The 27,877-nt window shown below is 39.9% G+C and overlaps 1 protein-coding gene and 1 long non-coding RNA gene across 4 annotated transcripts in view; both read right to left on the reverse strand.

Moving 5' to 3' along the window:
• Positions 1-979: 979 nt before the first annotated feature.
• Positions 980-6,213, reverse strand: LOC144899468 (uncharacterized). The gene is made up of 3 exons (XR_013627591.1): positions 6,077-6,213; positions 2,755-2,987; positions 980-1,291 (listed from the first exon to the last, which is right to left on the reverse strand). It is a non-coding gene; the product is annotated as an uncharacterized LOC144899468 (long non-coding RNA).
• Positions 6,214-6,838: 625 nt separating this feature from the next.
• LOC131101788 (adhesion G protein-coupled receptor B1-like) overlaps positions 6,839-27,877 on the reverse strand; it is a 72,275-nt gene continuing 51,236 nt past the window's right edge. For 2 of the 3 annotated variants that reach the window (XM_078791912.1, XM_078791911.1), the window contains exons 14-34: positions 27,521-27,589; positions 25,703-25,811; positions 25,407-25,550; positions 25,245-25,314; positions 23,534-23,636; positions 23,131-23,174; positions 19,521-19,647; positions 16,405-16,508; positions 16,213-16,315; positions 15,955-16,105; positions 15,770-15,839; positions 14,627-14,693; positions 14,430-14,515; positions 12,925-13,096; positions 12,737-12,832; positions 12,600-12,639; positions 11,874-12,502; positions 11,746-11,781; positions 10,200-10,304; positions 9,920-9,970; positions 6,839-9,672 (exon numbers count right to left, since the gene is read on the reverse strand). In XM_078791912.1, the coding sequence (XP_078648038.1) occupies positions 9,472-9,672; positions 9,920-9,970; positions 10,200-10,304; positions 11,746-11,781; positions 11,874-12,502; positions 12,600-12,639; positions 12,737-12,832; positions 12,925-13,096; positions 14,430-14,515; positions 14,627-14,693; positions 15,770-15,839; positions 15,955-16,105; positions 16,213-16,315; positions 16,405-16,508; positions 19,521-19,647; positions 23,131-23,174; positions 23,534-23,636; positions 25,245-25,314; positions 25,407-25,550; positions 25,703-25,811; positions 27,521-27,589 (2,577 nt within the window). In that variant the 3' untranslated portion in view covers positions 6,839-9,471. The remainder of the gene's footprint in view (positions 9,673-9,919; positions 9,971-10,199; positions 10,305-11,745; positions 11,782-11,873; positions 12,503-12,599; positions 12,640-12,736; positions 12,833-12,924; positions 13,097-14,429; positions 14,516-14,626; positions 14,694-15,769; positions 15,840-15,954; positions 16,106-16,212; positions 16,316-16,404; positions 16,509-19,520; positions 19,648-23,130; positions 23,175-23,533; positions 23,637-25,244; positions 25,315-25,406; positions 25,551-25,702; positions 25,812-27,520; positions 27,590-27,877) is intronic. The other variant, XM_078791913.1, reaches the window with a different exon arrangement.

Here is a 27,877-nt window from a genome sequence, read left to right on the forward strand (position 1 = left end):
TGGGCGGAAGTAGGCGTGTCACTGCCGCTGCGTGGTGATATCGGTGTACTGCAATGAAGCCACGTTCACAATGTGGGAATTTCATGCTTTTAAAAATGAGTTGTCAATCCAATAATTTTCTGTGAGTCATTTCAAAGTCAAAATTAATGTTTTTTTCCCCCAGCAACTTCAACGAAAAGCCTTGTTCATTAACACCAAACTGTAAATACATGTCCCAGATAAATGCCTTGGCAACTTTACCACTGACCACTAGTGGGTGTGTCGTCATGAACGAACGGGTCAAAAGAGCTATTTATCACCGTCCCCTAAAATACCCGTTTGATTGGCTGGAGAGTCAGTTCACCGTTCTTTTTGCAGAAGAAAAGAACTTTTGACCCGTTCGTTCATGACCAACTGTTGCTCTGTTGAGTCGGAAGGAACGTAAACATGACTGAAAGGACTGACTCGACACGACTGACCGGGTCTATGCACAGGGGGAGATCACAGTCTAACGACCAATTGACAGAAATGAACGGATCTTTTCACTGAATGAACCGGAAAGATCCGTTTTTCCACCCCCACCACTACTTGACCACCTCATCTGGTTTCTCTCAGTGTGGTTGAGATTCTAACGGGAGTCAGTGCTTCTCACCTCACCACCACCCACCCATTTACCTCTCAACATCTTGTGTTGAAACCATGTTGTTTTACGAGTTTTTTTTATTTTGAAGGTCTGTTGCCGAGCGCGCCGGAAGCAGTGCTGCTCCGGGAATACGTTCGTTTTACTGTGAAAACCGGAAGCTTGAGAACTATGACTCGGTTCATAGTGTAAGCACGGTAGTAACAGCGTTGCGACAAATGGTGGCAGTACACTATCATAAAGATTGATAAAGCTTATTGACATGGTTTTGCTTTGCTTATTTTTTAACAGTTATATTCATTAATGATATTTTCAGCGTTCACGTGAGGTGACTCCTTTCAAAATAATTAATATTAGCTTGTATATGTGCACTGAATGTATGCTAACAATGCCTTAGTTAGCTTGGAAGCTAAACTGTGGTGAATTACATACATACAAATCAAACTCTAAATGAAATTGTACTCTCCTAGGAGATTCAAAGGGACACACATGATGGAAATCTAACTCAAATGCCCGTTTTGTTTGAGTGAGTGAGTAAATCTACGGTCATTTACAAGACTTCCGTTCCACGGGACACGCAGAGCAGTCACTTACCTGCATCCTTTCAAAGCAGCTCACCTCAAGCTGCTCAAGTGTTGCCATAGGAAATAGTATCCAGGCAACAGCACCAACCTGAGCAAAGACAAAGTAAGGTCACGCAGACGACAAGCTGTGGCACAATTTCCCTCTCATGAAAGAATACATTTTCATAATGTATTGCTTGCTGAAACATTCCATTTTAATGCCATATTTTTTTTATGACATTGACTGCAATGTAATGATGTGTTTACATCACATTCATTCATTTTCTACCACTTTTCCTTTCGAGGGTCAAGGTGGGTGCTGGAGCCTATCCCAGCCAATCACAGGGCACATAAAGACAAACAACCATTCACACTCACATTCATACCTATGGACAATTTGGAGTTGCTAATTAACATAATTATTTTCTGTAGAAAAACACAAATCAAAAGAATTAATATATTTATAGGGTTTCAAATACGAAGATGCCATTTGCAGCTAATGCTTTAATTTAAAGGTGGGGGTCTAAAGTGAAATATAGTAATATTTCACAATATTTTTATGTTTTTATACTATTTCATAGTATAATAATAGCATCATAGCATAGTAATATTTCATAGTAAACCTGTTTACACCCATCTAAATACTGTTTTAACATTATTAGAGCCCTCTTGACATGAAATAACACCCCTATAGTCACCTGATAAAACATTCCACTGTTCTCAAATATTTAAAATTTTTTTTTCTGCACAAAATAAGATGAAAAATAAATAAACAAATCAAGAATAAAGAAAATCAATCAATCAGTAATAAATAAATAAATATAATAATAATAATAAAACGGCAAATAATAAAAACTTAAGAAACCACATATAGTTGGTGGGTAGACAAATTATTTTTTTTCAGATTAAAATTAACAAAGCATTATTAGAGCCCTGTAGACATGACAAAACACAACTATTTACAACATATTGCGCAACTGCAGGGTGTTGAGACACATGCTAACTCGCAAACTAGAGAGCTAGCGACCTAAACGGTAGCCTTCAAGTTATTTCCTTTAAACTTAAATAGCCAAAAACTTACCACTTCCACACGGATAGGGAGGATAACTATTAACAGTTATTTAACCTTAAACATGAACATTAATCAAACGTCATAATTTTTTCTGGGTACATGATACCATACAGCATCCGTATCAAACTTGCGCGGGCCACACTAACATTAAACTTTCATATCAAGGCGGGGGCCTCAAACTAGTGTCTGTGGGCCACAATTGGCCCGCGCGCGCGTGTGTGTGTGTGTGTGTTTGAGACCCCTGCCCTAAATGTGAAATGATATTTCATCCAGTTACTTCTGGCCCTAACTGGAGAATTGCAATTGTGAACGCTACCCCTTGCATTCTGCACCAGCTCTGCTTACAGTAGACGTCGCAATGAAACAGTCTAACAGCTGAGGGGGGGGGGGGGGGGGTTCATGTGGAGCAGTCAACATACTTGCATAAATCATTTAACAGTTGCATTTCAGCTCCCATTTGGCAACAGGGATGAAGAAAAGCCTGAAAGGCGGAAATGTACCTTGATGGAGCTTTCAGAACGAGTGGTGGAGTTGTTGGAAGCCTTCGTGACCGACTTGTTCGACTTTGATTTCAGCCAAACCGTTCGGAACGCCAGATGTTCTCAGGCTAAAATGACCTTGTGTTTCGCTACTGTGAAAACAAGGACTCAGCGTGGCTCCCTGTACCCATGCTGGTGGTCACCATGGCAACAGTAGCAACACCCAGGCACCTTCGGTGGTCGTTTGGGAGCTCCTGAAAGACCAGGAAAGCTGAGTATATTTTATGACGACATAACTGAACACAAAATGTAACAAATAACTTGCTTTAAGCGGCACGGCGGTCGAGTGGTTGGCAAGCAGACCTCACAGCTAGGAGGACCAGGGTTCGATTCCACCCTCGAGTTTGCATGTTCTCCCCGTGCATGCGTGGGTTTTCTCCGGGTACTCCGGTTTCCTCCCACATTCCAAAAACATGCTAGGTTAATTAGCGACTCCAAATTGTCCATAGGTATGAATGTGAGTGTGAATGGTTGTTTGTCTATATGTGCCCTGTGATTGGCTGGCGACCGGTCCAGGGTGTACCCCGCCTCTCGCCCGAAGACAGCTGGGATAGTCTCCAGCACCCCCATGACCCTTGTGAGGAAAAAGCGGTAGAAAATGAATGAATGAATTAACTTGCTTTAACTGAGGTTAGGTTATGAAGCCCAGCTTTGGGACTCCAGCCAAACTACAGCGAGAGCCGTAATCCACAAATGGCGAAAACAGGAGTGGTCGGCCAACCAAAAGGACCCTAAGTGCGCAGCAACAACTCATCCAAGAGGTCACAAAAGACCCCACAGAAACATGCAAAAAAAAAATGTAACCCTCAGTTAAGGTCAGTGTTCATGAATCCACCATAAGGAAAAACACTGAACTCAAGTTGAACCAAAGCTGGGTTCTGATGCAGGAAAATGATCCAAAACACACCAGCAAGTGATCAAACAGTTGTGCAGGGGCGTCAAATGGCATTATAAATGCCAGACACTGGAGACCAAAATATTAAATTTTAAATTTGGACTATGACCACATTATGACAATAATAACGACAGAGCCAGTAAAGTGGCCCGTTGAAAAGCGCTAACAATGCTAGCATGCAAACTGTGAATGAGTAAACTACAGAATTGTTCCTTTTGTCTCGTGCGCTTTGTTTGCCTTGTGCCAAGTGTCAGTCTTTCATCACACTCATTGACAGCTACTATCTGCAAAAACACGGCATCAAAAAGGAAGAACATGAAAACCGGCAATGACTCATTAAGTTTATTTAAAGACTCGCTTTCTATGATGCTTCACAATGGCTTCCTGAAGTGGTGCTTGTCATGCTTGAACAGTGTGAAAGAATGTCAAACCAGATCACGTGTAAAGCCTCATTAATGGATAAACTATTGAAAGGAAAGAAGCGTATTGCTGCAGAGCGACCAGCGGCATTCCCAGGCCAGTTGAGAGACATAGTCTCATGAACGAACGGGTCAAAAGAACTATTTCTTTTTTGTGAACGGAATGAACAAGGTCACCGCCACTAAAATACCCGTTCATGTGGGACAAATGCTTTTTTTTTTGGAGAGTCAGTTCACCGTTCTTTTTGCAGGGCGGGACTATCTGCGTTATTATCCAATCGTCACGCCTCGCTCTGTGGGTGGGTGGGGTTATCTGACTGAAAGACAGTTACAGTGTCGGTGACCTCGTTCATTCCATTCACAAAAAAAAACTAGTTCTTTTGACCTGTTCGTTCATGACTGACTGTTGCGCTGTTGAGTCGGTACAAATGTGAACATGAATGAACGGACTGACTCGACCCGTTTGTTCATGACCGACACACCACTAGTCAACACGTGTTGTTACGCTGTTGAGTCGGTACAAACGTGAACATGAGTGAACGGACTGACTCGACCCGTTCGTTCATGACCGACACACCACTAGTCATCACGTGCTGTTTTGTTGTCGAGTCCGAACAAACGTGAACATGAGTGAACGGACTGGCTCGACCCGTTCGTTCATGACCGACACACCACTAGTCATCACGTGTTGTTACGCTGTTGAGTCAGTACAAACGTGAACATGAGTGAACGGACTGACTCGACCCGTTCGTTCATGACCGACACACCACTAGTCATCACGTGTTGTTACGCTGTTGAGTCAGTACAAACGTGAACATGAGTGAACGGACTGACTCAACCCGTTCGTTCATGACCGACACACCACTAGTCAACACGTGTTGTTACGCTGTTGAGTCGGTACAAACGTGAACATGAGTGAAGGGACTGACTCGACCCGTTCGTTCATGACCGACACACCACTAGTCATCACGTGTTGTTACGCTGTTGAGTCAGTACAAACGTGAACATGAGTGAACGGACTGACTCGACCCGTTCGTTCATGACTGACACACCACTAGTCATCACGTGTTGTTACGCTGTTGAGTCAGTACAAACGTGAACATGAGTGAACGGACTGACTCGACCCGTTCGTTCATGACCGACACACCACTAGTCATCACGTGCTGTTTCGCTGTCGAGTCTGAACAAACGTGAACATGACTGACTCGTTTTTGCCTCCTTCGTTTTTGACTCGTTCGTTCATGACCGACTGTTGCGCTGTTGAGTCAGTCGAGTCGAGTCGGTCATGGCTGACCGGGTCTATACACAGGGGGAGATCACAGGCTAATGACCAATTGACCGAAATGAACGAATCTTTTTACTGAATGAACCGGAATGATGAAAAAAAGTATTAATGGTTCAAACCAAACAGACTCAAATGTCCGTCCCAGATATGATGCCTTTTCACATCACGCACCTCTCTTTGTAATGATTTGTCTCTTTGGAAAGAATGAAAATAGAATAGAGGACAGTTGCTCTTTTATCATCTTAAGTGCTTGTTATTTTGGGAACCAACAAATCATGACTATTTTTAGGAAAAAAAATAAATGTTCCTTGCCAGAGTCTTTAAAATGGCTATTAAAAATAGATTACTGATATCTGTGCTTCTACTAAAGCAGGGGTGTACAAAGTGCGACCTGGGAGCCATTTGCACCCCCATGTGTGTTTCTTTCGTTGGTCCATGGCACATACTAAAAATAAAATTGACCATTGCTAGCAATGCCTTGAAAGGGAAAGCCACATTTGTTTACAATTCCTAAAGACGCTACCATCATCTTGTCTGTGTAGCATTATAGAGTGTGCATACAGGAAGCGGGGTTGCTAATACCCTTTTCCCACCACAATTAGTGGCTCTACCCGAATTTTCTAACACTGGTAGTCCCATTGTAGACAGGTAGAAAACATATGCTAAAATGCTAAAGCTACTTACCATTGAGTGACGTCTTGAAGTAACCTCTCTTCTTGAGAAACTTTGGACTGTGCAGTCTCTACTTCCGGAGCGAATTTGGAATCCAAAACACACGACTGTATGTTAAAAGCTGACATTTTAAAGAGGTAAATCGCCATTTATAATCAATTCCTATACCGTTTACTAACTCCAGTAAAGCGGTACAAACCGGAAGTCTTTCTATGCACGCGGGAGCGTGACCAACCACAGCAGAGTGGAGAACCCGGAAGCGGGCTGTGGGTGTTAGCTGCTCTGTACGAGCCCACAATACATTACAAACGGCCAAAAAATGAGCATAATAGGTCTCTATTGACAATAAATGTTTTTATTTTTGAGAAATTACTGTTGTAAGTTTAATTTTATTACCTCGTAGTTAACCTGAGGGATACGGTGTTGTGACAAACACCCCCTTTGCTATGCTTATTTGGTTTCATCCACCACGTTTGGGGGAGAGAGGCGTCCGTATCATCCGCCTGTCTGAAATGTGCTGACTTGAGGATTTGATTGCTAAATATTTAACATTTAACATTTAATAGAGTGCTGAACATTAGTAAATAGATTTAAAAATAAATAGATTTTCCCAGGACAATGCTTTGCTGAGCAATTGTCCATGTCAGAGATGCTACCCAGGTATATAATGGCCTCCATTGCTGTAGTCCTCATTTGCTGTGCTGATCTTGGTCTTGTTTGTCTTCTCTGTATGTGAAAAAGTTTATACATAAACACACATCAGTCATGTAATGTATATATTATTTTATTAGAAATTAATCACATTCATTTTGTGCTGTGAAAACTGTACATTTAAGGGAGGGGAAAACAATTTGTGACAAGAAAATACAAATGATTATTCAATACACGTCCTTTTGAGGTATGAATTGGACTAGTACAGAGGAACTAGGAAAATTGGCAGGTAATTACTGACAAGGTTATCAAAAACACACTCTTACATGAGGACATGAGGTTCCATTACTCGTCGCGACACAGTGGAGAGTAATAACAAACATCCCGAAGCAGATAATTCATTCATTCTATACAATGTTTGCTTTATAGAAGTACAATGATCTAACCTGTCACAGACACCTCCAAATATGGAGTTTAATGCTAACAAATCTCTAGTTAATAAATTCCTTGAATTACTAATACAGATTTGTTATACAATATATTCTCATATAGCGTCTATATGCTCTGCAATTATGAGGAAGATGGTATAAAAGATTTGAATCATCGGTAAGAAAAGAATGTCCTAAATCCTAAATATCGGTCTTGCTTGAGCATCAAGCACCCATCATATTGCACCGTTTGTTTTTTTTTTTTTCACACTGATGGTCTGAAAACACAAATGTGTTGAAGGTTTGACAGCCAGAGACCGACTGCACTGTCACATCAGCGCCAGGAGCGTCAGAGAAGTCCACATGGTCCCGCAAGGCTGAGAAACCAAGACCAGCCCATTCCCACAGTGCACTGCTCCGCGTCAAGAGTCTGTATTGTGGTGCTGGTGCTTTGGTGTCGAAGCAAATGCAGGGACGGGGGGGACGGAGGGTGGGGGTCATGATTCGGTTGGTTTGTCCCATATTGCAGTGCATACTGCATCACAATACATCGGAAATAAAAATACATAATTAAAATATAAACTAGGGATGGGCATTTCAAAGAATTGGATGGGGTTGGAGAATCATGCACTGAATGTTCTGAACTCCCATTTCAATGCAATAATGCTACCTGAAGGGGTTTTCCTTACAATAATCCCTCGTTTCAGACAAATATTTTAGCAGTCAGTGCATACAAAACCAGTCTAGAGCCCTCAATAAATAAACTAACACCCCTATATTTCTGTATATAGAAAATAAGACACAATATAGACTCAAATCTGGTGCTTGTGTGTCTCGCTGAACATTACAGTAGCATTACTGACAACTAGTGACAATTGTAGAATACACATCATCACAATGTCTTTGAATGCGTCTTCTGAATGCCTTATATTCAGTCGTATTTTAGCTAACTTAGCCATTTTTAGCTTGAAAATGCATAATTTAGGCAAAAACGATAGAAAATAAGGCAAATCCAGAAATTCCAGAAATTTCTTATTTAGCAATTGCACTCAATAGGGTAATTTTTGTCAGTCTGAGCATACAAAACCAGTCTAGAGCCCCCAAGAAATGAACTAACACCCCTATATTTATGTATATAGAAAATAAGACAAAATATAGACTCAAGTCTGGTGCTTGTGTGTCTCGCTGAACATTACAGTAGCATTACTGACAACTAGTGACTATTGTAGATCACCACAATGTCTTTGAATGCGTCTTCCGAATGCCTTATAATCAGTCGTATTTTAGTTAATTTAGCCATTTCTATGCTTGAAAATACATAATTTAGGCACAAAAAAAATGATAGAAAATAAGGCAAATCCAGAAATTCAAAAATATGAATCAAGTCTGGTGCTTGTGTGTCTCGCGGAACATTACAGTAGCATTACTGACAACTAGTGACTATTGTAGAATATTACACATCATCACAATGTCTTTGAATGCGTCTTCCGAATGCCTTAAATTCAGTCGTATTTCAGTTAATTTAGCCATTTCTATGCTTGAAAATACATAATTTAGGCAAAAATGATATAAGGTAAACCCAGAAATTCCAGAAAATATGAATTTCATATTTAGCAATGGCGCTCAATAAAAAAATGCAGGTAAATTTTTTTTTTGGGGGGGTCTGGATTTTGTGGACTGATACAGTAGAAAGCTAGCTTCGATTAGCCACAAGATGTGATTAGTCAGCATTATTTTTAACAAATGCTTCAATAATGATTATACCCATCCCTACTTAAAGTAAAAAAAAACATAATAATAATAGCAGCAATAATAACTGTGGCGATATGAATGGCAAATGAGTCTCATGGAAGAGTCTCATTTTTTTAAAATTCCAGACGTAAAACGGCAAAAGAAGGAATAAAATGCACCAGAAACGACAAAAAAAAAAAAAAAAAAATTCCAAGTAAATTAATTCAAATATGCTGTCAATATGCTGATTCCCCCCCCCCCTCTTAAAAAAAGTAGGGTTTGTCTCGTAAGTTGCAAAGAAGCACAAACGTATCTGACCGGGATTCCGGCGTACATTACAAGAACCACAGGCGACGCTGGCCTGGCATGGACCACGGAGCATATCACCAGCCCTTTGACCTCCTGAGCACTCTAACGAGAGCTGCTTTAAGTCCACTCGGAGAGGAAACAATCATCAAGCACTCCACTCTCCCCCCTTTTGCTCCCGCTGAGGGTTTGAAGACATCGATTCACTTCTCGTATTCCTCTACTGTACCAACACAGGAGCCCGACAGGGAACCGAGGTAAAATAAGGCTTCCGAATCCCATCCCCTCTGTTCAGACCTCTGTCTGCAGGTCAATGATGTCCTGCCCCACTAGAGGGATGGGGGTGCCCGTTTTCTCCCATTCCACGGCGTGCAACTCCAGCGGCGATGCAGCCAGAGGTTCCAGATCTTTGCGAACCCACGCGGGAGGAGACTGCTGTGGTAATCCCCGTACCGCTTCCCAAGGTCTTTCCATGGGAGCCTGCTGTTTGTCCTATAAAGGGGGGGGCGGCAAGGACAAGGGGGGAGACAAAGATATGACATGTTAGCACTAGCTTCACTCATCATAGTAGCTGATGTAATAAAAATGAATTATTCTTAATTCCATTGGAGGTAATTAATGGTCTAATAAGGAATATTGGCAGTGGAGCAAGCGTACTATTGATGGTGTGCCTTGCTTATAGGCGGTAAATTTGTAATTGTGAGGTTATATATATGTATATATATATATAAACACTCACGCTGTGGTTCGTTTTGTCACTTCCTGCTGATGATACGCTCCATCTCACAGACTGTAGGAAGCAAGGAAGAAAATGCATCCTTATTCAAATGTTAACCATAACTCATTTTTACACCATCATGCTCCTTTATTATAATAATAATAATAATTAACTGAGTCCTTGCCTCTGGTATCATTATTGGAACTTTTTTTTTTGCCCATATTTGAATGTATGAATTTGATTTTTTTTTTTTTTTTGTGTAATTGTGGATAACGGACATATGTAGTAGATCATGTGTTACCTTGCTGTCGGATGCAGGCGACTCCCTGTCCTTATCACCATGATGTAACTTCCTGTTCAGGTCCTGGAACATATTCTGGTGACGCTTCTTCGTGTGCATTATTTTCTGTAGGAAAAAAACACAAATCGAAATAATTAATACTATATATATGGGGGTTTCAAATACAATGATGCCATTTGCAGGTAATGCTTTCATTTAAAGGGGTGGGGGGGGCGGGGTCTAAAGTGAAATTTGCTCTCTCAGCATCGTAATATTTCATAATATATGTCATAGTATAATAATAGCATAATAATATTTCACAATAAACCTGTTTACACCATTCTAAATACTGTTTTTAACATTATTAGAGCCCTCTTGACATGAAATAACACCCCTATAGTCACCTTTACGCTCTTATTACCCAATATAGTCGATATAACGAGAATATTTAAGACATAAATAAGACTTGTGCACATGTGTGTAGCTGTAAATGTGTGTAAGCGCGGACAGGAAGTGATGTTGTGAGCTACTTCAAACTTCCATAATATATTTCATAGTATGATAGCATAATAATATTTCATAATAAACCTGTTTTTAACATTATTAGAGCCCTCTTGACATGAAATAACACCCCTATAGTCACCTTTACGCTCTTATTACCCAATATAGTCAATATAACGAGAACATTTAAGACATAAATAAGACTTGTGCACGTGTGTGTAGCTGTAAATGTGTGTAAGCGCGGACAGGAAGTGATGTTGTGAGCTACTCCAAACTTTCATAATATATTTCATAATATATTTCATAATATATTTCATAGTATGATAGCATAATAGCATAATAATATTTCATAATAAACCTGTTTACACCCATCTAAATACTGTTTTTAACATTATTAGAGCCCTCTTGACATGAAATAGCACCCCTATAGTCACCTTTACACTCTTATTACCCAATATAGTTGATATAACGAGAATATTTAAGACATAAATAAGACGCGTGTGTAGCTGTAAATGTGCTCCAGCGGCGCGGACAGGAAGTGATGTTGTGAGCTACTTCAAACTTTCATAATATATTTCATAGTATGATAGCATAATAGCATAATAATATTTCATAATAAACCTGTTTACACCCATCTAAATACTGTTTTTAACATTATTAGAGCCCTCTTGACATGAAATAGCACCCCTATAGTCACCTTTGCGATGTTATTACCCAATATAGTTGATATAACGAGAATATTTAAGACATAAATAAGACGTGTGTGTGGCTGTAAGACAGGAAGTGATGTTGTGAGCTACTTCAAACTTACAAAATAAAAGCCCGATCAAGTCTGGTGCTTGTGTGTCACACCCAGTATCATGAATTCAGTATCATTACTGACACCTAGTGACCAATTTAGAGTACTACATATCATATTTGAATGCTTTTTCTTAAATATGCATTTTTTTTGGTTTAATAATAAATAATAATAATAATCAACAAAATCTGACTGGTTAAATATGCATTTTTTTTTGGTTTAATAATAAATAATAATAATAATCAACAAAATCCGACTGGTATTTACCTCAAAGTCCAGTTCAGCATATCGGGACTTTTGTCTCTGTAAAAGAAAGTGTAAAAAAAAAAAAGTTGAATAAACAAAATATTGGAAAAATATATATAATAAAATAAAATATATGAATTCAGCGTTACCTCCAAGGAGCTCATGGATAAGGTGGAGATGGTCTCGCTTTTGGACATCATGGAGTTCATGGACTCAAAGGTGTTCTCCAGGCTGCTATGGGTGATGTGAGATTCACTGGACATGTTGTGGATGTTCTGGATGGGCGAGTCCCTCTCGGAATAGGAAACGCTGATCTGATCGGGAGGGATGGATTTGATCCCGAAGGCGGTTTGCGGCTCGGCAAAAGGCCCGCCCATGTGCATGAGTCTTGCCTGCGGGAGTTGCTCCACGCAGATGTTGTATTTTGTCGAGTCGTCTTTCGGCTTGGATCTCAGCGTGGACGTCGTGTTGGGCATGAGCACGTAGCCGCCGCCGCCGCCGCCGCTGCTGGAGACTCCGCCCTCTGCTTGAACCAACGCAAGATCGGCATCCAGTTGCTGGAAGAGCTCCCCCTCGCAGACGTATACGGGCTTCCCGCAGGATGGGTCGACTCCGCCGGCCAAACGGCTTTTTTCCCGTTTCAGTGTGAGAGTGTGGCTGGAATATTCGGGAACGGCTTGCATGTGGCTTTTGCTGGATGGCAAAGTGTGGAAGTTGGGTCCCATGGGAAGAGGCATTTGAGGCGGCGACATTTTCTCTTCCGAGGAGCTGCTCATTCCTTTTAAAAAAGGAAATCAAAAGAGAATAACAATGAGGGCTTACATAATGAAATGCTAATGGAAAACTTGTTAAGAGCAAAAAAGCGTCATGTTTACCTTGTCTGTTCGAATCCCCGTCCTTTTCATTATCGGACTGCTGAAAAAGAGTATAAACATTCCGTCAGTGCAATAAGAAAATTCAAAAGGCACTCAAAAAATTATTAAAGTCAATAAACATAAAAAAAAAAACATACCGTGAGCTGGTTGTGGCCATTGTGATGGGAGCTGCCGGAATCTCCATTTCCGTCGTCCTTGCGGTCCACTACCCTGCACTTAACAGCTTCCTGAACCTAAATGGGAATTATTAAGGAAAATTGCATATAAAAACCCGCAGCTCAATGAAGCGCATAAAGCTAAACCAATCAAAAAAAGTTTCTCTTACCTCTCGACGCAGAATGCAATGGACCATGACGATGATGAAACCTTCCAGGGAATCGAAGACGGCGAAAAGGATCTGGAAGAGTGCGGAACGGCGGTCGGTGATGGCGAGCACGGCAGACATCCACGTGAGAGCCAACAGAGGCAGAACCACGCAGGAGCTCCATAGCGATGCCCTGAAGGAGAACACAAAGAATAGGTATCATTTCAATGAGGGGTTTTTCCACTCCCACGCACACTTCAGGCAAACACAACAGTGTGGGAATTCTTGCTACTTGTATGTTAAAGCCATTTAACGGTGACGTTCAAAGATGCATTCAAAGAGTTTGATATTTTCTATGTACATAAATAGTAAATGGCGGTCGAGTGGTTAGCGCGCTAAGACCTCACAGCTAGGAGACCAGGGTTCAATTCCACCCATCTCTGTGTGGAGTTTGCATGTTCTCCCCGTGCATGTGTGGGTTTTCTCCGGGTACTCCGCTTTTGCTCCCACATTCCAAAACCATGTCTATTAGTTTATTTTAGCCATGTTTATGCTTGCAAAAAAACACTAAACTCATCACACAGTAACTTAACACCTAAAAAATATACAAAGAAGTACCAATATGAGTTTTTTGAAGTTTCCCATTCTGCATTGTGTCTGAGCAAAGCAGTTCATTGGAGGACATGCGGCATAGAAAGTGGTTAGTGCGCAGGCCTCACAGCTTGGAGACCCGAGTTCGATCCCACCCTCGGTCATCTCTGTGTGGAGTTTGCACGTTTTCCGCGTTTCATGCATGGGTTTACTCCGAGTACTCTGGTTTCCTCCCACATTCCAAAAACCATGCTAGGTTAATTAGCGACTCCAAATTGTCCATAGGTATGAATGTGAGTGTGAATGGTTGTTTGTCTATATGTGCCCTGTGATTGGCTGGCGACCAGTCCAGGGTGTACCCCGCCTCTCGCCCAAAGACAGCTGGGATAGGCTCCAGCACCCCCGCGAGACAGCGGTAAAAAATGAATGAATGAATGATGTCTGTTGTTAGCTAGCTCATATTAACTTGTTTTTTTCACACAGGGAAATACAAAAGGAAAAAAATGTGTGTTCATGTTTCACAAAAAAAACAACAACAAGGAACTCTCCCAATGCTAACATATGTGAGTCTCATTTTCTTGTCTCCTATATTGTGTAATGGGAGTGTAAATGTGACTATAGGGGTGTTATTTCATGTGGAGAGGGCTCTAACAATGTATTAAAAAGGTCGTAAACAAGTTTTCTATGCTCTAACTACACAAGCATCATATGATGCTTTCTTCCGGTGGCTAACAATGTTTTTATTTTGAAGTTTACGTTGGTTGTTGACATTAACAGGTTCTACAAATCGAGTAAGGGTGTATTCTTCTACTTTTCGACAGCTATTTGTTTGAGAACCTCGACAGCGGACCACATCATCAGTACAGCTGTAATGGTGCTGATGGGTGCGATAAACACACACCCCCTGGTGCAAATAGAAGATCAATAGGACCTACCCAGCTCTCTCCTTCAGCTTCACATCAGTGATGCCGTCCTTGGATACCAGCTTGTTGAAGACCAGAATACCAATGACCATATTCACCTGGTTGGAAAAAAAAAACAAAAACAGAATGATCAGTTATAAAATGGGAAATGCATGGAGGAATAAAGCATTGGATTGGATTAGGATGTTGAAATCAGATCAGATACCAACCAAAACAACGGCAGCGGCGGGGCCAACAAAGGAGTAGAGAAGTCCGCCCTCCAGAGACAGCCAGCAGCTAGAATAGAATACAAAGAGGGACAAAATGATTTAATGTTTGACCTTACAAAACATATTTTCCAAATACAGTCCAACTTCCAAAGTTGGTTTTATTTCATTTGAACATGCATCAGATTACAATTGAATGCATCCCATAATCAGTTCACAGTTCCACATGTCCAAAAGGAGTAGGAAGAAGCAAAGCTTATTAAATCCTACCCCTCCATCTGGTACTTTTACAATCAGTAACTGTTATTTGTTCACTTCCTGCTTTCCTAATATAGTTTTTTAAAATTTTGTATTTATTATGTTTTTACTTTTATTTTCATTTATTTTTATTTGTTCCAGAATTGTCAGAGAATCCTGTTTGGAACATTATTACAAGGTAGAGGAACATATGTTCTATATTAGAACAATTAATCTATGACTCATTAATTTGTTCACTTCCTGCTTTTCTAATATAGTTTTTTTATTTTGTATTCATTTATTATTTATTATTTATTATTTATTATTTATTATTTATTATTTATTATTTATTATTTATTATTTATTATTTATTATTTATTATTTATTATTTATTATTTATTATTTATTATTTATTATTTATTATTTATTATTTATATTTTTATTTTTATTTTTATTCTCCTTTACTGGTTCCAGAATTGTCAGAGAATCCTGTTTAGAGCCCTCTAGACATAAAATAACACCCCTATAGTCATAATTACGCTCCTATTACTAACAAAATAGACATAATAAGTGAAAACAAGTTTGAAAATGCTTCATTTAGGCAAAAAAAAGGATATAAAATAAAAACACACTCCACTGTGCAAGGTAGAGGAACATATTAGAACAATTAATCTATGACTCATTAATCATCCACTATGTTAGTAAATTATATATTTCTCGGTTTTCCATTATAGCTGACCCATTACATCTGCAAGATATTCACACACATAAGCTTTGACTACGCAATTAATCGAGAGAACAAGCTTGGGATTAATCGATTAAAAAAAAAAATGATTATTTGCAGGTTTAACCCCTATGAAACTTACAAAAAATGAATTTCTACCAAAAACAAACATGAAAAAGACTTACTAGTTGACGGTGCCGTAGCCCTTGGCTTTAGTGAAGCCCACAGACACAGCCACCACTAATGCAGGCAAGCCTGGAATCATAAACAATAAGCGGTTAGAGTCTGGGGGAGGGAGGGAGGGGGAGGGGGGGGGGGGGGGAGGCGAAAGCGACAAAATTGAAGCGAAAGATAACAAACGCTAACTTACCCCAGCCTAAGCATAAGAAGCGCTTGCGGATGATGCGGTTGCGCAGACGACCAGTGACAGCCATGTACGACTGCCAAGCTTCTGTCAGAACCCAGCAGAAAGACGAGAGGAAGAAGAAGTGGAGGAAAGCCGCCACCAGTGTGCACACCACCTGGAGGGGGGGGGGGAATCCCAAAAGAGGGCAGGTTGTGGATCCATCGGTATCGGATAAATATATTTCTGTTTGTATCGTATCAGTATCGGTGTTAGAAACCCTACCTTATTGCGAGCCTGAGTTTGTCCAACGAGAATGAGCGCGTTGGAGCATATAATGGAGAGGCAGAAGTTGATGAGGATAACGGAGCGCTCGGAGCGGATGTACCTGGAGGTTAGTCAGAAGATGCAAAACCATAAGTTTGGCTGCAGAGACGAGAGAACCAAGCTTTGAGGTTTGCTGGTGGGGTGACTTACTTCCACACGGAGACGTAGATGATAATGAGGAGGAGCAGAGTGAGCGAGGAGACCCCACAGCCAACTATGAGAGTCACGGATGGGAGAAGCGCCTTGTCCATGATCTGCATAGAGGAGACAAGAACCATAAAAAAAAAAAAAAAAAATTACTGAGCTGCATGTGAAGCCTATAATGCGCTATCTGGAACAGCAGACGAGCTCCCTAAAGGCACACGCTTGACTGGCACAATCAGCGCAAGGCAAGGTGACCTCAAGGTGAACATGTCAGAAAAAGATGAAGACGGGGGGGGGGGGGACCACACAAACGGTTCGGGGTCAAATCATCGCTGCATGAGCTTGAGAGGACATGATGTTGCACATCGACTACTTCGCATGCGGCGACACTCTCGTATTTAACGGATAACCCTTTACCGGTTCCGTCGACCCTTTTTTTTTTTTGTGTCAAGCGTCAAACCCTGCAGAGGTGAACAGGTGCATCGTTATCACCAGTGCATCCATCTGTCGCAACCGGTCCTTTTTTTTTTTTTTTTTTTTTTAGCACCTAGCACCAAAACTGATGCCCTCTCTAAGAAGCAATGGATGCTTTTCTCGGAATTAAAGATAAATTTTGCTACAAAAAACATATATATTTTTTCTACTGAGTAAAGGAAGCTGATTCCATCACATCGCAGTCACCATAGCAACATAAAAACGCACCATGTGCCAGGTTTCGGAAGGTTAAACACAATAATGCCGCTCAGAGGAATCGACTGCTTAATGTTTCATACTCAACAGCGCCTCTACTGGTTGCAAAAACATACAGCAATACATTGTTTATCACTGTTAATTGGTAAGGCCTTCTAAATACAGTTTTTATTTTATTTTTATTTTTATTTTTATTTTTATTTTTATTTTTATTTTTATTTTTATTTTTATTTTTATTTTTATTTTTATTTTTATTTTTATTTTTATTAAATGGTTCCAGAATTGTCAGCGAATCCTGTTTTTAACATGATTAGAGCCCCCTAGACATAAAATAACACCCCTATAGTCACATTTACGCTCCTCATTACTAACAAAATAGACATAATAAGAGAAAATAAGTTTGAAAATGCTTCATTTAGGCAAAAAAAAAAGAATATAAAATAAAAACATGCTCCACTGTACAAGGTAGAAGAACATATGTTCTATATTAGAACAATTAATCTATGACTCATTTATTTTTATTTTTAATTCTTTTTAATGGTTCCAGAATTGTCAGCAAATCCTGTTTTTAATATTAGAGCCCTCTACACATGGAATAGCACCCCTATATTCACCTTTACACTCAGATTATGCAATCTGGTAGTCATAATAAAATAAAATAAGACATATAAGACATAAATAAGACTTGTTCTGGCGATCCAGTCTGGTGCTTGTGTGTCTCACCGAACACCGAACACTACACAGTGTCTTTGAATGTGTCTTTTGAATGCCTGTTGCGCTAATACAATTCGAATCTGCCAAAAAAACAGTTGATGCTCAAAGACTAGATAGGACAGCTGTGGTCTGTAACGAATCACATAAACATCACATAACTTAAAACTGTTATTTCTAAATGCCCGCAAGGCATGCTGGGTAGTCCAGCTGTCACAACACTATTAACTATATGGACAATAAAACAATGGATACCAAATCGGATTGATTTCGAAATCAAGCTAAACATGGCAAAATGTTACAAAAAAAAGAGTACCACAAGTTACCCAGCATGCCTTGTGGAAGGAATGTATGGTATGCTACTTTGTGCAGCATGTTCCGTTTTTTTGTTGATGGCTTTTTTTGTAGTCCGATTGCATCTGACTATTCTGAAGACGCTTTGCATGTTAAAGGTTTTTTTTTTTTTTAAAAGTCCTGATTTGGCCCGTGGGCTACAGTTTAAACACCAATGATATATACAGTACTTTTTAATTAAATGTAGTACTATACCAGACGCAAACAGATGGCAGATTGTGCCAGCTTTTATCGAATCTTACGGAAAGTACAAACACGGGCGAATCTGTTTGTCTTGAATTTGACCTAAATATCATAAATGTTTTCATAAATTACAGTTTCTGACGAAAAACTAAATAAGGCGACGCTATTGGACGGTCGTATCAAAGATTTTGAAATGAGACGACATCAAAAGCAAAAGTCTGTCCCTCTCTGCTATATATATATTACTGGCGGGGAGATGTCATTGAAAATGACCACAGTGCACATTAAAGGTTGAAAGATGGGGGGTAGGGTGGGGGTTATGAAGATGGGGGGGGGGGGGGGCGGTTGCAAGAAAACAGGAACTGTCAATGCATAACCAGATGTCTGTCTCTCATTGGTTCATATATCTGGAGGAGGACGACAAAAAAAATCGGAGAAAAAGGATGCTAATAACAATAATCGGAGTATATAACGATCGTGATGAGTGACTTTTTATCCCCGGGTTCAAGTCTACAAGTCATGAAAATGTTCATATGAAGCATAATTTGGTAGTGGGTGCTAAGTCGATGCTAAATGATGTTGGATGCTAAATGAATGACGGTCAAAGGCGTGAGTGGGGAAGGGGGGGGGGGTTAAGGTTGGTTAGGTAATGGTTGCTGTGTGTTTTTTTTTTTTTTTAACCCCACCCCCCACCCCCCACTCCCTCCAAACCCCTTTCAGCTTCTCAGTTATGAAAAATCCCACAGGCCGAGTTTTTTTTTTTTTTTTTTTTTTTTTCGCTGCAGAAGCCGTTGCCACGGCAACTGGCTCGGCCAGCTTCTGGGGCAACACAGTCTACAGGGGAAATAACATTGTTTTTTTGTTTTTTTTTGCGCATTAAAACACGCCGCCATTCACAGGACGTTATTGCACACGTTATTCCTTCACATTTACGATATTTTAACACCATTTTGGTCATGCAAGCAACATTTTTTTTCGTGTAATTGTCATGCGTCAATAACCCACTAAAAATCACATTTTTCTTCCAGGGGAGACAAAGAGGGAAAAAATGCAAATGAGTCCAAACCCTAACATGCGTCGCATTTTCACACACATGCAATTACACGAAAACGTCAAAAGATGGTGGAGAGGCAAAATAAACAACAAAAAAAACGATTTGCATAACCGGATTTTCGAAGACTTACCGAATCGAAGTTGGTGTGCGCTAAAATGGCGAAGGTGGAGAGGCTGTCACACACGCATTTGGTTCGGAACGAATGAACGGGGACGGCTCTGCAGCTCCGAGCAGACCAAGATCCGAGCAGGGAGGATCTGCACAGGGGAGGAGAACAAAAGCAAGGCGCCGGTGAGGAGAGAAGAGGAGAAGAGGAGAGAAAAGAAGAGGAGAGGCTGCTCTGCGCTCTGACGAGTCTCATTAAAAATGCGTCTTGATTGATTGTGGGGGCTCCAAAAATAACTCACATATGAAATGACGCCCACGTCTACCTTTTTTTTTTTATTAATTTATCTCTTTAAGCTGTCATAACCCTGTCAATCATTATAAACACAGCAAAAACGGACATAAGGTGCTTAGAATTACATGGAATTAACGATACTTGACGTGTTTGTGCCTGATTACTTAAAATATAGACGCATATGGAAATATTTTTTTCTGGTATTATGATTTTACTGGCACTACCTGGCCACCAAAGGTGGGTGGAGCCATCGGAATTATACCTGGCAACATGTACATGAATAAAAATGAGGGAAATGTTGGGAAAAATAAGGAACTGCACGGTGGAAGAGTGGTTAGCATGCAGACCTCACAGCTAGGAGACCCTAGTTCAATTCCACTCATCTTTGTGTGGAGTTTGCATGTTCTCCCCGTGCATGCGTGGGTTTCCTTCCACATTCCAAAACCACGTCTATGTCTATTAGTTTATTTAGCCATGTTTATGCTTGCAAAAAAAAACACTAAATTCATCACACAGTAACTTAACACTCCAAAGGTGTAACTAAAAAATATACAAAGAAGTACCAATATGAGTTTTGAAGTTTCCCATTCTGCATTGTGTCTGAGCAAAGCAGTTCATTGGAGAACAGAAAGTGGTTAGTGCGCTGGCCACACAGCTAGAAGACCCGAGTTCAATCCCACCCTCGGCCATCTCTGTGTGGAGTTTGCATGTTCTCCCCGTGCATGCGTGGGTTTTCTCCGGGTACTCCGGTTTCCTCCCACATTCCAAAAAACATGCTAGGTTAATTAGCGACTCCAAATTGTCCATAGGTATGAATGTGAGTGTGAATGGTTGTTTGTCTATATGTGCCCTGTGATTGGCTGGCCACCAGTCCAGGGTGTACCCCGCCTCTCGTTCAAAGACAGCTAGGATAGGCTCCAGCACCCCCCGACAACAAGCGGTAGAAAACGAATGAATGTTTACAACCTTCTAAATACGATTTTAAACATTATTAGAGCTCTCCAGACATGAAATAACACCCCTATAGTCACATTTACACTATGAAATCCCAATATAATAGGCATAATAAGAGAAAAAAAATGACATAATATCATCTCAAACATGTTAGCATTGGGAGTGTTCCTTGTTTTTGCTTTTTTACTTGCTTTTTCTGTACGGTACTTCCTGCGGTGGCTATAGTCTCATCACTGTCAAATTACAAACACTTAGCGACTAATGTAGAATACTACATATCACCACAGCGTTTTATGTAAAATGCAGTTAAATATGCATATTTCTTAACTAAGCATACACTGTAGTCAACCACCTACCACAGCATGCTTTATTAATGAATATATATATGTAATACATATGTAAACAAATGCACAAAACATGACAAAAATGTGCATCTCCAAACAATAAATCAATGCATCTAACCTAAGATGCGTCGCTAACCAATCCAATACAAGAGTTAGGTGCAAATCCATGCATGAAGGGTATTAATCAATATATCCGACTGCAGTGCACCACACTGATCATTCTTTGCAATATTCAGACTCTCTCATGCGGCTAAATAGGAGCCAGGAGGTCAAATGTAACCCCGCTCGTCCAAAAGCGTGTCTCTTATTGTCCCGAAACACCGCAGGTCTTTGTGCGTCTTGTCGTAAGTTCATTTGAGGAGCTAATGGAGCCCTTCCTGCGCCACACAGGCGCTGACCCTATCTGCCCTTGGCCGCATCCTCCCAATGATGATCCCAATCCGCTGTCATAAATGAAGCACATCCGACAAGCGCGCTCTTGTGGCCCTCGCTTGACAAGCACAGGAAGTGTTCTACTTGCGATTCAGTTAAGTTTTGTGTTGAATTTAAGGAATAAGTGCAACATGGCGGATAAGTCAATCTAAGCCCGAAGGGATATGTTAGCATGCTACATAATGCTTGATTGTCGTACACTGACTATTGGTCATAGAAGTCGGTGTTTTCCTTATCTTTTTATTTGTTAGTGGCTTTTTTGATGAAAATCAATATGCTGATATCGTCCAATTGTCCGATATCAGCCGATAGCGATATGTGTAACATGATGTGTATGTATGTATGTGTGACTTTTTACTTCTATTTGTCGCTATTTGTCTTGTACATTTATTTTTATTTCATTTGAACATGCATCAGATTACAATTGAATGCATCCCATAATCAGTTCACAGTTCCACATGTCCAAAAGGTGTAGGAAGAAGCAAAGCTTATTAAATCCTACCCCTCCATCTGGTACTTTTACAATCAGTAACTGTTACATTTGTTCACTTCCTGCTTTCCTAATGTAATTAAAGTTTGTTGGGTTTTTTTAGTTTTTATAATTTTTTTTATTTTTTATTTTTATCCTAAAAAATTTAATTTTTATTTTATTTTTATTTTTATTTTTATTTTTATTTTTTATGGTTCTAAAATTGTCAGAGAATCCTGTTTTTAATATTTTTGTATTTTTATTTTTATTGGGGTTTTTTTTGGTTTTTAAAATGTGACACAGGCCGATAAACAAACAGCCGCGAGCCACAAATGCCCCCCAGGCCACACTTTACACACCCTAGGAAGTAGTTTGGAAGAGGTCTAGCTGTATCTGAGAATAAGGTTTATTATTAAATAAAATAAAAATAAAAAAACTATATTAAGAAAGCAGGAAGTGAACAAATGTAACAGTTACTGATTGTAAAAGTACCAGATGGAGGGGTAGGGTTTAATAAGCTTTGCTTCTTCCTACTCCTTTTGGACATGTGGAACTGTGAACTGATTATGGGATGCATTCAATTGTAATCTGATGCATGTTCAAATGAAATAAAACCATTACCATTTTTGCTATAGTTATTGTTTTTTTTTTTTTTTTTAAAATGTGACACAGGCCGTAAAAAAACAGCCGCGGACCACAAATGCCCCCTAGGCCACACTTTAGACACCCTGGTAAGCTGTATCTGAGAATAATAAATAAACCACAATAAAAAATCAAAATAAAACCTTCACCTTTTTTACTGTATTTGTATCTTTTACTTCCATCAATCACATTACTAAATACCCTCCCTTCAGCTGGTAATGTCATGGAAAAAAGCACACAAATGCTCCGAGAATGTGCCATACGGTAAGTGTGTGTCAGAGATGTCTCCACATGTTGTGGCACTGGCTCTGCCCCCCCCCCCTCTGTGCCACAAATGACTGACATGAAAAAAGGGATGAAACATTATCGCTCCCCCTCTGGTGACTCTCAGGGTGGATGAATGTACAACTCGGTGATGGATGCATGACTAAAACAAGGTGACGGGAAAAAATAGAGGATGCACGCAAAAGATAGATAGACAACAAAAGTCAACACTTACGTTTCACTCTCATCCCAAGATAGGCAAGTCTCATTCATGGTGCCCTGAGAATTAGAGGACGCAGAAAGGGAGAACAACATTGTGAGGAATCTATGCATACAACATACAACATGTATAGATTGCAATGATGCATTAAAGAACATGTGAGAAGCAACACCTTGCTGCCACCCATCTGCTTCCCGCCATTGCTAAAAACAGCTTATCAGCTACAGAAGCTCATTACCACTCCGGTGACTGTGATTTCTCATCACCGACTTGACCAGCTGGTTAGGCTGTTGATCTTTGCAGGTCTCAAAATCATCGGCAAATGTCACAGTTTCACCGCAAATGTCAACTAAAATGTCAAGTTCCGTGTGCGGCGGGTGAGCAAACACCCCGAGGGGGGGTAAGGCTGTGGACTTACATTGTGGAGGTGGGGGAACTCGATCTCAACAGGAGAAGACACAAGGGAAGGGGTGGGCTTGACGATCACCGTGACCACTTTGGAATTGAGCAGGGTGCTGTTGCTGTAGGAATTAGACATGATGGAATCAGTGGGGAATGAGTGACTTAGAACAATAAGGGGGCAAGGATTTTGAACCGTGACCCTAACACTTTTCCGATATGCTGATATTGTCAAAATTGTCAATTTCCGATACTCTTATTGAGCCGATAATTATTGGTACTGACAATTATCGGCCATCTCTAGTTATTTATGTATGTACGTATAACTTTCTTAATAGTGGGTAATGAGTGACTTAAATAAAGGGGGCAAGGATTTTGAACCGTGATCCTAACACTTTTCCGATATGCTGATATTGTCAAAATTGTCAATTTCCGATGCCGATTCTCTTATTGAGCCGATAATTATTGGCACTGACAATTATCGGCCATCTCTAGTTATTTATGTATGTATAAATTTCTTAATATTTTGACATTATCTTGTATAATTACTGCCGATTTTTCCATATCACCTTTTATTGAGCCGATAATTATTGGCACTGACAATTATCGGCCATCCCTAGTTATTTATGTATGTATAACTTTCTACTTCTATATTTGTCCTGTAAATTAGATTTTTTTCTTAATATTTTGACATTATCTTGTATAATTACTGCTGATTTTTCCATTTCACCTCTTATTGAGCCGATAATTATTGGTACTGACAATTATCGGCCATCTCTAGTTATTTATGTATGTACGTATAACTTTCTTAATAGTGGGTAATGAGTGACTTAGAATAATAAAGGGGGCAAGGATTTTGAACCGTGACCCTAACACTTTTCCGATATGCTGATATTGTCAAAATTGTCAATTTCCGATGTCGATACTCTTATTGAGCCGATAATTATTGGTACTGACAATTATCGGCCATCTCTAGTTATTTATGTATGTATAACTTTCTTAATATTTTGACATTATCTTGTATAATTACTGCCGATTTTTCCATATCACCTCTTATTGAGCCGATAACTATTGGTACTGACAATTATCGGTCATCCCTAGTTATTTATGTATGTATAACTTTCTACTTCTATATTTGTCCTGTAAATTAGATTTTTTTCTTAATATTTTGACATTATCTTGTATAATTACTGCTGATTTTTCCATATCACCTCTTATTGAGCCGATAATTATTGGCACTGACAATTATCGGCAATCCCTAGTTATTTATGTATGTACAACTTTCTACTTCTATATTTGTCCTGTAAATTAGATTTTTTTCTTAATATTTTGACATTATCTTGTATAATTACTGCTGATTTTTCCTCGGCCATTTCCTCCATTTTGGGGGTTTTGGGACCCCTTATACGAGATAATTATATTGCACAATGACTCTTTTCTGTGGCTTGTTCACAACATAAAGTAAAGTGAGTAAAGTGTTACGTGTACCCCTTCATCCTGTCATATAGTCCTATTTCCATTAGATGAAAGGATGTCCAACTTGTGGAGCTCATTTCGGCATAAGTACAAACCAACACTAAAACTTGCCTCACAGTCTTGGGACAAAACCAGCTGTAAAATACTAATTTTCTTCCTTTTTTGTTGTTTTTTGGGATGCATGTCAACTATAAGAAATAGAGTGGACCCCATCTAGTGGCAAAAGAAAGAATGACAATGATGTAATGTCTTACCTCTGAAAGGAGAGGAAGGAACTAAGGTTTCTGTAGAGAACGATGCCAGTCACAAATGCATCATTGCCATCTAAAATGAAGAAAACAATTGCTTAAATATATATTTGCAAAACAAATGACTTTTATGATGTTTATCTGCAAAAAAAAAAACAAAAAACGTACCAGTTTGCTCGATGGCTAGTGCTTCTCTGGAAACAGAAATTTTCTCCTCGGAAGTCCTCACCCAGTCTAACATGCCCCTCCAGCCCTTAGCCGGGAAAGTGAAGTTGGAGCTTGTTGTCGTTGGCCGCTTATGGATGCTCAGCACTGAGTAGAAAACAGTGACGAATGAGTGAAAATACTACCAAGAATGCTTTGCTACAGGAAGAAATTATATGTACTAAGTCTCATGCAGTTCAAGATGGCAGAAATAGTCATACTTAGGCAAGAGAGATGTTCTAATCGCACTCAGGGCTCACCTAAATTTTCGGTGACTTCATAAATGTCCTGGAAGCCGCTCATTTGCATACCGATCATGTTTACCGAGTCCTCAACAAGATGGAAGAACTCCTTAACGTTGGCGCCCATCTGTATGAGGAAAACAACAAAAAAATGGACATAATGAGTGTACAAAAGTTACAATTTTTGTGGCGTGTGTTACTGTAATGTAGTTTGTAATGTGGTTTCTCAATTATCATGTAGCATTTATCTATTTATGTGTACAAATAGCACCAAAATCCTTCAAGTTTGAATTGAATTGAATGAGTATTTGGCGCCCCCGGAAGTACTGGTGTAACTGTACAAATATACATCGGTAAAACTCACACTCTGATGTATTAAAGCAGTGATTTTCAACCACTGTGCCGTAGTTAAAAAAAATATTATTAATTTATAATTTTCTCCAAATATTATGTCATTTTCGAGTGTCCGTGGTGTAAAAACGGGAAGAGCAATGTAATATTCGTCCGTGTGGAAACAAGTAGTTGATTTCCTGGTTCCTCCAATAGAATTAGTGATGCACGTGAGAGGTCATGGTGACATTTTGTAATATTATATAATTATAATTATAATATAAAAAACGTGCCATGGCTCAGAAAAGGTTGAACACTGCCGTAAAGAGTAGCGCTGGATGACGAGTGGACAGTTCGGGTTTTTAGCTCGTCCATTGGTTTCCCATGTGCCACGTGACATGACACCACGCCCCTTATAGTCTGCCTGACAATGCCTTTAATTACAACTTTAATGTACATTTAATTTTTAGCCACCTTCCGGGATGCAACTTGTTAGAAGGGTTACCACGCCCCCGCCCCCTTATGGTCTGACTGACAATGCCTTTAATTACAACTTTAATGTACATTTAATTTTTAGCCACCTTCTAGGATGCCACTCGTTAGAAGGGATACCACGCCCTCTTATGATCTGACAGACGATGCCTTTAATTACAACTTTAATGTAGATTTAATTTTTAGCCACCTTCCAGGATGCAATTTGTTATGAGAGTTACCACGCCCTCATTTGGTGTGACTAACAATGCCTTTAATTACAACTTTAATGTACATTTAATTTGTAGACATCTTCCAGGACGCAACTCGTTAGAAGGGTTACCACGCCCCCTTGTGGCCTGACTAAAGCCTACTTTATTGAAGGGAGATAAAAAAAAATTAGCAAATTATTATTGTACAGTTAGCCCAGCTGCATAAATTATGGGATATCATACCTTATACTGGATTGACATAAGGAAATGGGTGAATCCGAATAGTATCTTTATCTAGATGTTCTCCCAGCCTGCTGCCTAGCAACCGGCAAACTTCCTAAAGGCCTTAAATGGACATGGCGTTGAGTCACACTGCAGTTTCTACAGTATTTCCTCTCCCTCACACTTAACGGAGGGGAGGGCTGCCGTTACTTGCGTATCTCTGACGCATAACCGGAGCAATGTGGGCGCTAGGTGTGTGTGTTTTTTTTTTTTTTCGACGTGATGTGTCGTGCCGTCTGTGTCCCCTCTCGGCCCTGACGAGGCTTTGTGGGATGGCGTGGAGACTCACAGATTGCCGAGTGGGCGTTGTGCTTTTCCCTGAGTCAATCTCACCCGCCCCCCACACTTCAAGCTCACCTTGAAGTGTGTCATCACAGTGTTTTTTTTTTTTTTGCATTTTTTTTTTTTTTACAGTTTTGGGGTTTTCGCAATTAACTGTTCCACACTAAAATAACTTGCTGTGATTGTGATCTAATTAATTCTTTTCACGTCTGGCGCTCGGAGGTGTCCCTCGCGCTCGCACGCCCATTTTCACACGTACCAGCTGTGCCTCTTCCCATTTGTCGTGATGTTCCTCCTTCAGTAAGTTGCTGATTGTTTGGACGTAGTTCTGCAAATAAAGAAAACACAGGTGTAAGAACATACCTGGTATGGTAATTTGGTGGGAGATACATGCGCTGTAGATTTTGCAATGTGGAAAGAAAAGTATCAGGATGACGTGGTTATGACACATCCTGGAGGTGACAATTGAAGGTGGTGTTCCCTTTGCAGCTGTAAGATTCCGCAGTGTGACTATGGGAATTCTTGTCTATTCATCCTATGGATAATAAACAACCATTCACACTCACATTCATACCTATGGACAATTTGGAGTTGCTAATTAAGCTAGCATGTTTTT

The sequence above is a fragment of the Doryrhamphus excisus genome, linkage group LG7 (genome assembly GCF_037039965.1).
Source record: "Doryrhamphus excisus strain RoL-2023G ecotype Guam linkage group LG7, RoL_Dexc_Guam_v1.1, whole genome shotgun sequence".
NCBI classification, from domain to species: domain Eukaryota; kingdom Metazoa; phylum Chordata; class Actinopteri; order Syngnathiformes; family Syngnathidae; genus Doryrhamphus; species Doryrhamphus excisus.